This window comes from Plectropomus leopardus, chromosome 8 (genome assembly GCF_026936395.1).
Source record: "Plectropomus leopardus strain MGB_pleo_1.0 chromosome 8, ASM2693639v1, whole genome shotgun sequence".
NCBI classification, from domain to species: domain Eukaryota; kingdom Metazoa; phylum Chordata; class Actinopteri; order Perciformes; family Serranidae; genus Plectropomus; species Plectropomus leopardus.
This window is the reverse complement of record NC_142183.1, coordinates 35,635,305-35,650,087: the sequence shown is the minus strand read 5'-3', so window position 1 is coordinate 35,650,087 and position 14,783 is coordinate 35,635,305. Positions and strand designations below refer to the sequence as shown.

Sequence of the window (14,783 nt, the reverse complement as noted above, 5' to 3'; positions counted from 1 at the left end):
ACTTTGCAGGACATTCAGTGTTTTATCTTTATGGCTGCTTTTCAAGATCATTCTCAGACTTCACACAGAGTGCTCAGCTGCAACAATTAACACAGCTCCTTTGTCTCATGCAAAAACACACACTGTAAATATAACCTTGAAGCCTCACAGGCTGTGATACTCAGCTGCTCACAGCAAGCAACAGCTCAGGCATTTCACAGCGTCCTTCAGCTGGTGCATCATTGCACAGGAAGACAGTCTTCCTCTCAGCTGTGGAGCTCCCTTTAAAATCTGCCTGTGTGTGTATAAAGCTGTAATTGTTATCACATATCACATATAATGTTACTCATAATGACCTCTCTCGGTTATCATTCACTTTCCTCAAGTGCAGGCCAGCTAAAGCCAATAACACCACCAGGTCCTGATGATTACAGCTATTCATTCTCCAGTGTAGAAACAATAGTAATGCAAAATGATTTATTTCAATTCTGCATCAGAAAGTAAACAAATTCCTCTGTACAGATGCCCGGGCTGGGAGGTTTTGGAGGTTTGTAAAGTGTTCTCCTAATATATGCTGAACACTGCAAACAGCAGACACAAGATTCACTTTACAATAGAAACAGCCAGTGGCTTTTAAAACAACTGAGTAAAACAGTTGGGAACATTTACAACACTGAAAAGAAATAATATGACTGTACTCTGTAATTAGATGCATGTTATTGTTTCATCTGAGGCTGGATTACCAACAGGGCAAGAAGGCAACTGCCCCACACTTACAGAAGGGCCCAGAAGGGCCCATATTCCTTGTGTTTCAATTGGTATGTGGTCATTTAATTGATTTAACATTGAATAATGTTGAATGTGTGCCAAAAAAAAGAATTTGGAGTTTGGTGCTTTTAGCTAGTTCTCATTCTGAAGTCTTCAAATTCTACCACTTTTGCCATGCTTTTGGCATAAGATTCTGATGCCAAAAGCCTCCTTTTGTGTCTGCATGACTCAGCGCTTAAGATTGAAATGCTGCTGATAACAATGTAATAAGGAAGACTGAGGTCCCTATAGGGTGAGTGGGAGTGGCAGTGAATGGATCCAACACACCCCAGACTTTCATGCCAAAGTCTGGTCTTCACTTACCATCTGAATGTGATATTTTTTTATCTTCACTGTATCATGTGCCTCTTTTGCCTGATCCTAACCATTCGTGTCAGCATATACATTTGTTGACATGCTGGCACTTATTTCCATGTGCTTGTATTGTCTAAATATAACAACGTGCAGCATCATTCCACCATATGCATTTGTTGACATCACGATAGTGCCACCCTGGAATTTCAACATATATCTTGAGCATAAAATGTAGACTTGCCATCTTCAAAGCAGCAATATGTGATGACTTGAGAACTGCTAGCTTGGTTAGCTTGCTGCATGGACAGCAACATTAACTGTGATATAACTTTTGCTAACAAAAAACAGACTTAAAACCATTATAACAAAATGTACCTACTGGGAAAAAATACAAATATTAGACTCCTCTGAGCATCTTTTAGTACACCCATTGTGAAACAAGCCTTTTTATAGATGACCAAAATGTTGCAATTGACTGATATGATTTGAAAACACACGGAAACAGAATACCTACACCTACCTGTACTCTGTGAATCTGAAGTTATGCCATGATCACATCACCAAACCAGCATTTTCGCCACTGCAGCGACTTCAGTTACTCATAACATTATAAAAAGTTGAGTTATATAAAAAATTCACCCCATGTAGAGTTGTCATGAATGTTAAAATTAACCATAGAGACCAAAACCATTTATTGTACCAGGCTGTAAACATGTTTATTTCTGCTGTTAAGTTAGGCCTTTTAACATGGGGGTCTATAGGGATTGACTTGCTCTTGGAGCCAGTCTCATTCGGACATCAGAGGAACTGCAGTTTTTCGCACTTCCATGTTGGCTTAATTTTTGAAGCCTGAAGTTGCCACTGGATTTAACTACATTTATCTGATGAGATCATCCGATTACTCTGGACTTGGTAATATACCTCTGTATGTTTTCACACGGTGATCATTACAAGCAGTTCATGACTCTCAACAATTCAGTACAACGTTATTTTCCTATTAGTGTTTATATAAGCAGTTTCTGTTTATAAATGTGCGTGCCTGTTTGAAACAGAACACTGATTACATCGAGGGTGATTTAATCAGTCTGAAGTACCTGTGTTGTGCACAAGAGTGATTTCTCCAAACTAATAAGGCTGAGAACTGCCTCACTCATCTGTTTTATTGTTAAAAGTACTTCTATAGTTATTATTATTGTTATTGTTATGGCTATGATCACCCAGGCCTTGTGGAAGAACTATTTGTACAGATCATTCCATTGCTGCAACTATCCCTCTTCATTTAGGAGCAATTACAGTGCTTCAAAATGCCAATGAGAAAAATGTTTGTTTGTGTTTTTGTGTGTGTGTGTGATTGCAGGAGAGACGAAGAACTTTGAGAATGCCTTTGAGATGAGCAACGTGGAGCTGTCTGGTTTGCCACTGGCCTTCTACTCAGGGATGTATGCATACGCTGGGTGGTAGGTATGGTCCTGACACACACGCACACATGCACGCATGCACACACACACACACACACACACACACACACACACACACACACACACACACGCATGCATACTTACAGGGCCACTCATCAAACATCTTCAGTGGTTTCAGTTTGTTGTATATCCTCTTGCATGTCATTGTATGTATGTATTTGTATCACTTTACCATTTTAACTGTTGGAGGTTATACAATATCTGTTTCCTTCTGCAGGTTCTATCTGAACTTTGTGACAGAGGAAGTAGATAACCCTGAGCGGTAAGTCTAATCCATGTGTTGGCTGTATCTGTCAAGTTTACCAGCATTTGCTGAGCTTAAAATCTGAAGGAAAATATTTTCGTATGTGCACCTAAGTCATCAAATATTGCTGCTTTGTAAGTGATTTTGGGACACCATCGCCAAAAGCCACCTTCCGCATTGGAATTGTGTGCTACCAGGCAGCATCAGTTTGTAACGCGGCTGGACCAAACCTTTTGCAGTGGTTCACACTGGACAAGCAAACACCTTGATATGTTTATTGTCGCGCAGCAGCCTGTCACCAGGAGCGTATTATTCTGTGACGGTCAGCAGCAACTGTCCTTCTTTGCTCCTTTCGAATCACACAAAGAGCTCTGTCCCTGCTTGTTTGTGTGTTTGTGTCTGCTTGTCTGAGTGTGTTTTAGTGTCTGTCTGTTTGTATCTGCAATCAATTAGAAGTACTGGATGCATATTGTATAATTAGTCATAATCAGATCATTCATATCATATTTAATATATCCTTTATATTGAGTATTTAGCCTGTTTTCCCCCTAGATTCACTTGTGGCTCGCATAAAAAATAGAGCAGGCGCCGAAACTATCCCTGCAGATGGTGAGCTCGCTGCGGATTTTGGGGCTGTGGTGCGTCCAGTGTGAACTGCCTGATTGCTCAACATGGGTGCTGAAAGCAAGCGGCCAGCGCTCCATGGAAAAACAGTGTGCTTTTGGACTTTTTTGTGTCCAATGTTATACCGCAAGTCAGTCAGACAGCACCTGGCATGGCAGCGTTTTATGTGGACAGGTGATGTCTGGTCATAATAAGATCACATATCACCTGTCACGGCCATATGATATGCCACTGGACAGCATCAGGTTGAAACACTGCCGGTAACATAATATAAGGAGCTGGAAGGGACTACCGGGGGAGTGGGAGGAGTGGTGGATGGGCCCAACACTGTTTATTTTCATGAATAAAGTAGAGTAGATTAGAGGCAGAGGTCATAATGGGGGTAAAATAAAGATCAGTGAGACAAACAAGTGAATGACAGTGTACTGCTTCTGTTATGTTCAGGACTGTGCCTTTAGCTATCTGTATCTCCATGGGGATTGTGACTTCCTGCTATGTGCTGGCCAATGTGGCGTACTACACTGTGATGTCAGCAGAGGAGCTCCTGGCCTCAGAGGCAGTTGCAGTGGTGAGTAACACTTACACATCAGAGGAAATACACTGTTTAACAAACACTAACACAAAATGATAGTGTAAAAGCAGATTTTGACCAAGATGCGTAATACTGATATAGTAAGAGATCAGTGGGGTGGCGACTCCCCTTTGTGCCTGCTTAGGCAGACCGCTCGGCTTTCAGCTCTCCCTGATTGATTCTTTGTCAGTAAGCCGCTCAGGATGCAGCTGGGTTTAATGGAAATTTGTGTGGCCCTTATAAAAAATAGGGTAACATTTATTTCATGGAGCAAACATTTGCAGGTATATTGTTAATTCTTAATTCAAACCAACACATGAACATAGTTTGAATAAAGCACAGAAGAGATAATTTAACAAATGTTCTTTCATTTAATTATGACACAGTAAATGCATACAGTAAATAGAAACACATATAGCAGTGTGTCTTGTATTTCACTTTATTTCTTTGTTTGATTTGTTTTTATCTTGGAATGTGAAGAAATAGTCATAGAGAAGTCATGCTTTTGTCAAAACACCAATCTAAATTGTACAGTATGTACCATGAATCGTCCACAAATGTGAAAACATGCACATTAGATCTGATCTACCTAATTTAATCATGACACGGAGCATTTGTTCTCACAAGTTAGCAATGCCTTTCTTGTAACACTGACTGTACAGCAGTGATATTGGCATATCCATCCATCCACAGGTAGTGTGACCCCTCCATTAAAGTTACTGCCCCAAGCAAAGGATATCAAGTATCTTGGGGCTTTCTTCACAAGTGCGGAAAAAATGGAGTGTGAGATGGATAGGCGGGCTTGGTGCGGCATCAGAAGCAATGTTAGCGTTGCGACACATTTGAAGAAGGAGCTGAGCTGGAAGGCAAAGCTTTCAATTTACTGGTCAGTCCATGTTCTGACCCTTACCTTTGGTCATGAGCTTTGAGAAATGACTGAAAGAATGAGATCATGGATGCGAGTGGCAGAAATGGGTTTCCACTGTGGAGCAGCTGGGCTCAGCCTTGGAGGTGGGGTGAGGAGCTCCAGCCCATTCACAGTTGTCAAATATTGCCGCTTTGATAGTGTTTTTGGCATATAATCTCAACATCAAAAGGCACCTTTTGTGTCCGCATAATATACTCCTGGACAGCATCAGCTGAGAACTAGTCATACAGATAAATGAAATCTGCTGCGTGGCAGCATCACATGAGAACGCTGCTGGATGCTACGTGTCGCATGCGTGTGATGCACCACAGAATGGCATCAAGTTGAAATGCTGCTGGTGGCAACATAATATAAAGAGCACAGGGGCGCATATAGGGTGGACAGGAAGTTTGGTGGATGGGTCCACAAACCCCGACTTTCATATGAGAGTCTGGTGTTTGCTCCCTATGTGAATGTGATGGGTTTTTTTTCTACACCTTACCATGTGCCTCCATTGCCTACTACTAACCATTCGTGCCAGCATGTGCATTTGTTGACGGTCCAGCATAGGTTGCCATGTGCTTGTGTTGTCTGAACATAGTCCCGTGCAGTGGAATCCCACCATCTGCTTGTGTTGACATATTGGTAGCGCCATCCCAGACATTAACAGCAGAGGCAAAAGGATACCTAGAGCGTAACATGAGGATGTGGAAGTGCACTACAAGACGGCAATATCTGATGACTTGGAAAGACAACAAGCTGGAAGCTCAAACAGTGGAGTCCGGGCTGGGCTTGGAGAAGAACTGCTGCTCCTTTGCGTTGAAAGGGGCCAGTTTAGGTGGTTCAGGAATCTAATCAGTTTGCGGTCAGTTCCAGGCCCGTTTGTGGGAACAGGATAAAATGATCAAAATGGATGGATGGATTCTTAAAAAAGTGACCCTAATACTCATAGCAGTCATAGCACAGGAAAAAGCAAACCAACACATTTACAAACTGGATCAGCTGTCACTGTTTTGGCTAACATTCTGAAATCTTGAGATTTATCATCATATAGAATAACATTGCGCTTGTCACACTCATTATAAAGATGTAAGATGTGTTTACAAGCCCTGCACAGGGAGCAGCCTCAAAACACATTCCAATGCTGCCATCAAATCTGAGCTTTCAATGCAATGCCTGTGCTTCTTTTTGGAATGACTCCATGAATCCTTGTTTTAAGTGTTGCTCCAGTCAGGTCATGTTCCATATCTCACAGCAAACTAAAATAGCAGCTACCACGCATATGGTGCTTCTAGCTGACCTGCAGCGGGGGACGTGGGGAGGGAGACGTAAGGTAAATATATTGTGTGAGGTGAAAGGGACAGCTTCGTGCCTGTGTTCTAAACATATCAGGAAGTACAATATTGGTGTTTGGCCTGTTGATTTGGCTCAACACAAAACACAATGTTTAGATTCAGTGTGACTTACACATCTTATCTCTCGTGTCCATGAATAAATCAGACAGAGAAAAAAAATATGTTTCTTAAAACTCCAGAACTAGCCAGAGAAAGTTTTCTTCAGCATCAGAGTAATCCAGTCATTTTTTCGGGGGGGCTGTTGTTGCCATTTGCTTTGGTTTTCTAAACACAACCAGCACAATCCCACCATATGCTTGTGCTGACAAGCACAAGCATATGTGCTGATAAGCATATTTTACCTGCCTAACATGCACAATGTTGTCCTTCAGACTGCCCACCTCTTTAAACAAGATTATTTGAAGCCAAGTGACTTGTTGAATAACAAGAGTTTATAATCTAACCCCTCAGAGTGAACAGCTCCAGTTTACCATCAATCAGATTCAGCCACACTTGATACTATGAACCAAAAATTTGAATTTTTCCCCTAAATTCTTAATTTACTTCTTTAACACTAATGGAAAGAATCTTACTTGAAATTAAATACACCATTTTGGCATTAGCAGGCTTTTAAAGCAAGTGCAAAGTCAGTTGTATCATATGAATCTAGAAATTATAATGAATCAAATGATATCAAATATATTAAGCTAGCTCACTGGGAAATTAGCTAAATATTGCTCCAAAGTTGACTGACTTTACTGCGAGGTAATATTTATAAATGTAATATCATATGAGATTGTTACTATGATGCTGAGTATTCTACCAATATAATACATTTTTATACAACAGTTAGTTCCGACCAAGCAATTTGATTGGGTCGAGAGGCATTCCATGAGCGCTGATAGGAGTACAACATCACTGGAACTGTTAACTTTTAACTCAACTGCATGTATCACTCAGCTTCACAGCTGTTCAAAATCCGATAATTAGTGTAAGATTGAAAGTGGGATATGTTTAAAAGTGGAATATGTTTACAGCATGGTGTAAGCATAGGTTCAAACAGCTAGTTGGCGCTGTTCACATAGCTGTCAGTTGGTCAGCTTGAGGGAGGAGAGAAGAAGAGGAGAGTGAGAGGAGTTTGGGGTGAGCAAGAAAGAACAGGAATTTTGAAGTGGGGTCAGAGCTGACTGTATGTACACTGAAGTTACTAAAAATTTTGAGGAAGCCTGTGAGGGAGAAGCTGTGACGGGTTTTGGTAAACACCCGTTCACTGGGAGTAAACGAGCTGTCACAGATGTTACAAGGATGTGCAGTGAGACAGGGACACACTCGTGTGACACTAACCGCAGCCTGAGAAACACCCACACACACACACACACACACACACACACACACACACACACGTTGTCTGATACAGGAGTCGAGGTAACGGAGATCACGGCAGCAAGCGGACACACGCTGCAGCAACGAACTGTTTGAACAAACTAACTCATATGAATCTCACAAAGTGTCTGTTAACAGACTGATTTCACTGAAAACACAGAGATAAATGTTCATGATACGAAGCAACTGCTCTGTGCAGATATTGGTTTAAACCATTCTTAAACTGTGTAAGTTGTGCCCAACTTTCTTTTGAAAGAAAGTCGGTAAAAAAGTTGTTTTCCCTCCGCATGCTTCCTTTGTTTGTCTTATCTTTCTTTCCTTTTTTGATACCCTGACTTCATTTTGTTGGGGGGTGACATGGTGATGCAACATCACTTACTGTCAGGCTTGACTGACTGCTGACAGATCAATCCAGTCGACCAGCGCAGGGCGGACTAAACCATTTTATGCATTTAGTAGGGGTGAAAGGGGCCTCTGAGAGAGACTCTTTTCCTGAAAGGAATTAATATTTATTTATTTATTCAGACAATTTTAGTTAACTTATTGCAGTTATAACTTAGAGAGAAAAAAAGGAAATTAAAAAAAAGAAGTTATTTCAGGCCCATTCAGGGCCCCCCTCCCCACTAGGACCCTGGGTAGTCAGTCCCACTTTTCCCCCCACTATGACGCCCCTGCACCTACATATACCTATGAAAGTTACAAACTCTGTACTCTAAACGCTATACTACTACAGAATAACTGAACTCCTTAAGATTAATAATGGCTTTTAGTTTAGGTGTGGCACTCTAAGATTTTCAATGGCGCGATCCCCGCTTACCCTGTAAGCACAGTCTCGCACTCAGCGTTTAATCAGTGTTTAATGCGCACGCGATCACCTCCGTCTGGTCACGTTCTCAAGTGATGCCGCCTGTGTGCATTGCATGTGGGCACACATGTTGCTGTCCAGCTGTCTGCCGGCGTACAATCAGCCAGAGCGTGTTCTCATTTGACACCATCCAGCGACATTCCGGTTAGATGCGCTTGTACACCAAAAGCACTGACAGAGAGGTGCTATTTGATGAGTTTGGAGTAAGAACGCGCTGAACATTTCTGAGGGTGCCACTGACTATGACAGTAAGACACAGATCTAAACACAGAGCTAAATTTTCCTGAAAAGAAAAAAAAATGAAATGTGCCCCACACATTCATTAATTCATTTTCCGTAACCGCTTGTCCTCGCAAGGGTTGTGGGGGGGCTGGAGCCAATCCTAGCTGTCATCGGGCGGAAGGCGGGGTACACCCTGGACAGGTTGCCAGACTATCGCAGGGCCAACACATATAGACAGACAAGCTTTCATGCGCACAACGCAATTTAGACAATTTAGAGTCATCAATCAACCTGAGCTGCATGTCTTTGGACTGTGGGAGGAAGCCGGAGACCCCGGAGAGTATCCACGCAGACATGGGGAGAACATGCAAACTCCGCACAGAAGGACCACCGCTCATGGACCGAAACCTGTTCCACCCGGGATCAAACCAGGGACCCTCTTGCTGTGAGGCAACAGTGCTAACCACGACGCCACCATGCCACCGTGTACATAAAACTTGCAATCTTCTCAGGAATATCAGTAAATATAGTAGGTTAAAACATGTTTTCTAGTGTCACCCAGCTTGTTCATTTGAACATTCTGAAACTAAGCACCAAGCAGCTGTCAGCAGAGTTCTGATTCAGACTTCCTCACCTTGTCTCTCCTGTAGTGTGTGCTACTTGAAAGTGTTGAGTTGAGGTCTCACGTCTCTGCTGTTCCTGATATTTACTCTTAATGTGAGCACGGCGGCTGCCTTCCTGCACTTAACATGTAATTATCAGCCAAGTGTCTCTGACAGCTTGGCTTCCCAGCAGCTGTTAATGTGATTGTTCCAGCCCAGCCCTGTTAATGCTAATCACATCACGGACATCCCCTAATAACAGCCACCACTGCCTATTAGACTGAGGACTGCTATCAGTGCTACTGTAAGCCTATAGCGGGGGAAGACTCATTCACTCAGAGATCTCTGATCTTTCCTAATGCACTTAGTTTTATTGCCCTGTGTGCGATGAGTGATAGGAGTGCCTTAAGAAAGGTGTTAAGAGCATTTATCTGTTCTTAGACGGCCGTGATGTGATCAAATAATTACACTGCGCTCTTCCTCCCTCAGACAGATGGCAAAAGTTTACATCTCAAACTTAATTTGTCTAGAAGTTGTCTTGAGGAGGCTCGCCTGCAGGCACGATTAGTAATTGTAGACCACATAAATTAGAGGTATGCTCACATAATATGAGTGTGGAGGGGAATAGGTGGAAAGAGTTGAAGAGTTTGGAGAGTTACATGCACTCATTTCCTATGTATCTTAAGGTAGTAAGGTTAGTTATGGCTGAGGTGATTCATCAATGAAATCCAAGTCACTGAATATGGAAATACGCCAATGTGCAAAACATATGTTGGCGTGCTGCAGTATAGTATGCTGTGCCCGGTCAGAGCATGGATTCACCAGAGAGCAAGCCACAGCACTTTGCTTCATTTCAACAACTTATCACAGGTGTACAGCTACAATGCATGGAGCTGACACGAAAGCATCCCGGGGCGCTTTGTTAGAACGGCAGCAACACACCACCGTCTTGCTTTGTTCCCACTGAAGCACAAACAATAAGGATTGACAACACCTGGAACATGTTTCTGTTTGTGGTAGTCACTCAAACTTTCCGTACCGAAGCTGACGGTAATACACGCATCACCTCAGGCGTCACCTCACATTATTTTTTGGCCGTTTTGTATTTTCTGTTTTGTTTAACACGAGTGAGAGTGCCAATATTTGTTAGTGTTTATGAATTCTCTCTTAAGAGTGTTGTTTTTTTTTTTTTTTAATTTACGCTGATTATTGTCATTTTCCAGAGGAAAAATGACAAGGCCGAATTTTGTTCCCAGTCCAACCCTGACAGCAAACATTTTGAGTTGCAGGTCCAGTATTCTTCTGATCAGGCATATGAAAAACAAGGTCTGTTATGATTAATATTGTTATTGTTAACATCATAACAACAATGATGTGAAAATTAGGTGAATTTTCAAATAAAGCGCTATCATCATTGTTTTTAATGGAAGATGAGGTAATAAAATATTTGTTAGAAAATCTTATTCAACAAGCAAATTCTTATTGGCAGATTAGCTCAAATTTAATGTTCTGTACTTTTTTTGTCCCCCACATTATATTGTAATACGGCCCTTTTTTTGTCTATTTCTACAAAGCAAATTCACTTATTTCTGAGTGAAGTTAACCCCTCGAAACCTGGAGCGACATCATTGTTCTTCTGCTGCTTTTGGACACCTTTCACAAGTATTTGTACCCATTAAGTCAATATTAGGCTATCAATATTATTACTGGGTCTTCATTATTATGTTTTACCCCTATTTATTATTTTTTGGTACATTAACTTTGCAGCATTGGTGGTAAAAAATAAACAGATCTGTCCTTGCACTATTAAATTCTCCATTTTCCTCTGAGACTTCTCCTATCTTGGATTTGGAATATGTAGCTAGCCTAGCTTTTGTTATTCAGGACCAGCCACCACTTTTTAAATTTGGCAAAGTTTAGTGGAAAAGGCACCAAGGCCACAGAAATATAATGCATATTTTAGTTGATGAAATGCTAATACATTTTCTTATTCTGTGAACAGGCTACAAATTTTTGCATCTAGGGAATGTAAGAGTAATTTTAGGCCTACAACAATGATAAAATTGAATCAAAATCTTTAAAAAATGACATTCACTTCCGTGTAATTTTTTGTCAAAGAGACAGGAGCTACTAGTGAGGGGATAAGAGGGGCTCCACAGGTTGCCTACCCCTGGGTTAGGGGGACATATTGATTTGAAATATATTAGATCCTACTTAATTTTTTTCCCATCCCGATCTAATGTATACAAACATTTTTAGCTATATTTGTCAATATTTGTCAAGGAGGACCTAGTAGCTTGCAACATTTTTAATGTGACTTTATTACAGATCAAATTTTATTCAATTTTTGCATTTTTTAAAATACAAGTTACTGTGCTTTTAGTGGAAAACTATAAACTATAAAAAGTAAACAGAATTGTTTTGAATCTTTTTTGGCTACAGAGGAAGTGATGAACTCTGGTGACTCTAAAGGTGACCTCTGTTGGTTTCAGATTGCATTAAAACACCAGCTGTATGTGTAATAAGGATATTATAACAACTTTAGCATTTTTCATTACTGATCCAGATCGTTACCATGTATTTCACTTCCTTTAACAATTTCAGGTCATGCTAAAAGGCATCTTATTAAAGAAAACTAACCAAGACAACAAAACCCAAAACCGTCCCTTCACTCTGAAGCTTGAGACCTCTTTCAGTGTGTAAATCCATAATCATAACTGCACACATTGTGATCTTTTTGTTTTCTCTACACAGTAAAATACATATTTTTTAGGACTAATCCTTTTCAGTAGGTGGAAGCTTGGGTTTGTGACAGTTTTTATGACCATTTTCCTTAATGCTTTGAATGCCTCAGTGCTCTGTTAGGAATATTTAACATTTTTAAATAGAAGTCAGGCCTGCTAAAACAGTATTGCATCATTATGGAGCGGCTGCTGAGAAATGATCCTCTGTGACAACATCATTTCAGAGTCCATTGTATGAAAGCACAAATACACATGTACAAGACAAATGCAGATTTTCTTCCCTTACAGCCGGAGCTTGTCCATACAAGCATGGACTGTGATTAATATGCGCTGAATGGCTTCATGAATAATAAGCAGCTTTTGCTCCCACTTCTGCATGACCCATTTATGACAATTAATGCCAGCAGCCCTGTCAACGGCTCCTATTCCATCTAAGCAGCTGCAGTTAATTAAATAAGACAAACCGCAATCCAATAAACTGATAGCTGCAAACTTTGTAACATTCACAGCAGAACCTCGCTGCCCTTTATTAAGGAGTAACATTTTGGGAAATGCACTTATTTACTTTCTACTCAAAAGTGTCTGTACGTTCAGTGCAGAGGTGGAGTCAGGACACAGAGCAATTGAAAAAGTGAGAAACAAACAGAGCCGAGTTCTGTTGAAAATCAGAATATTCTTCCTAAAAAAACCTCCTAAAGCTCACTGATAAGTGGAGGAGGTATTCAGTTCCTTTACTCCATTAAAAGTACTGATAACAGACTGTGGAAAAAATATTTTTAAAAAGAATACAACACACCCAAAAAAACTCAAAATTTTTAAGAAATACTCTCCTAAACTCAAAATGATTAAAAGAGGAAGAAAAAAAGCACCCAAATATATCAAAATGATTTAAAAATAGATAAAAAAACATCCCCAAATATCACTATTTAAAACAAATGAAAAAAACCTTCCCCAAAATATCAAATCATTTAAAAAACAAAAAAACAAACCCAAAATCAAAATAATTTTAAAATAGAAAAACACCCAGATATGACATCTCTTTAAAACAAATGAACAAAAAATCAAAAAATCTATATAAAAAAAGAAAAGCCCCCCATTAAATTTTAATAGAAAATAGAAAAAACCCACCCCAAAAATCAAAATTATTGAAAAGGACAACAAAAAAACACCCCAGGATGAAAAAAAAAAGTTTTAAATGTTTATTAAGATATTTGGCAATTCATTTTCTGTGAATTCAATTGAATTCAATTGATAGATTCTTCTGTTTTTTTTAATGCAAAAATCTTAATTTGTAGAATAACTGAAGCTGTCTGATGAATATAGTGAAGCAAAAACTACAATATTTCCTGTTGAGCCCAAGTACCTCAAATTCATACATCACTACAGTACTTGATTAGATGTACTTAATAGCATTCCGCCACTGGTCATGAAGAGGTTACATGTTGTTTGTTTGATCAGAACATCAACAGAATTGTAAAATGACAGTCTGTGTGATGGGAGGTTCATGTTGGAGCTTTTTTTTTTAACAAGCTTCAACTGGCTACTTTTTATCTCCCTCCAAGAAAGAAAGTGTATTTCTCATGTGCTGAACCTCTCCTCTAATAAAAGTAGACAATCTGTGACACATTCTTCACTCTGATGGAGGCCTGTTAGTGACAAAAAACAATAAAGTAAGAGTTTCTTAGCACATAAGTGAGCTATCTTGATACCCAAGAGAATGAACAAGTGAATAATGGTCTATATCCTCAGGAGAAATAAGGGAATAGTATACCTTGTCATAAGTTTGAGGGTAGATCCACTGCTGATATACAGCATACTGGTCACTTATGACATCCCGACATCAACAGCTCCTGCTCACTCTGCTCGCTGTCTGTGCCTCCCTCTGTCTCTGCCCATCACAGACGTTTGCTGAGAAGCTGATGGGGAACTTCTCGATAGCGGTGCCGCTGTTTGTGGCCCTGTCCTGCTACGGCTCCATGAATGGCTGCCTCTTCGCCTTATCAAGGTACACATGCCTCCTCTTTGCTGGCCTTTGCCTCACACCTAGTACATTCACTCAAAGGGAAAGTTCACTTCAAAATCAAAAACACATATTGAGATGCAGAATGTTGGAGATATTGGCCAGTTATGTTGGCCTTCTCCCCAGTATAATGAAACTAGATGGCACTCAGCTTGTGCTATTCAAAGCACCAAAAAAAAAGATAAGATAATCCACAGACCTTGTTGTGAGCAGTTTCTTTTCAGAACTATTTTCTTTCAACCGAACTACACCTGTCAACCATATAACTGCACAGAAGGAAGCGTGCATCAACTGCTTGCTTGCAGACCACCTCTGACCTAGCTAACATTACAGCTCAGCTGAGGAGGACACCATTAAGGTTTATATCTTGCTCTTTCATGAGCATGAGCATCTCGTCCAGGAGTAGATGCACGCTTCCGCCATATTATTATATTAGAGAGAAGGCAGACATCTCTACTGTCAATTTTAGAGCGACGTGTCCCTTTATCAATAAAAACACACTACATCATTATTTTAGAGAATGAGTCTGTGACATTTGTTCAGTTGTAGATGACTTCAGAAAGAATAATGACAGCTTACAGTACCTATTACACTATAAGTTGTAAAATAAAGTTGGTAGTCAAATAATAGCTGTTTCTCAAATAACAGCTGTAGGCTTATGGAACAAACAAATGGGTGTTGCTGCGTG

At 40.3% G+C, this 14,783-nt stretch overlaps 1 protein-coding gene across 1 annotated transcript in view; it reads left to right on the top strand.

The window, feature by feature from the left end:
* The window catches only part of slc7a11 (solute carrier family 7 member 11), a 32,355-nt gene that overhangs the window by 9,986 nt on the left and 7,586 nt on the right, over positions 1 to 14,783 (top strand). Inside the window, exons 5-8 of the mRNA XM_042493313.2 lie at positions 2,459 to 2,558; positions 2,797 to 2,841; positions 3,892 to 4,015; positions 13,977 to 14,080. Coding sequence (XP_042349247.2) covers positions 2,459 to 2,558; positions 2,797 to 2,841; positions 3,892 to 4,015; positions 13,977 to 14,080 — 373 coding nt within the window. The remainder of the gene's footprint in view (positions 1 to 2,458; positions 2,559 to 2,796; positions 2,842 to 3,891; positions 4,016 to 13,976; positions 14,081 to 14,783) is intronic.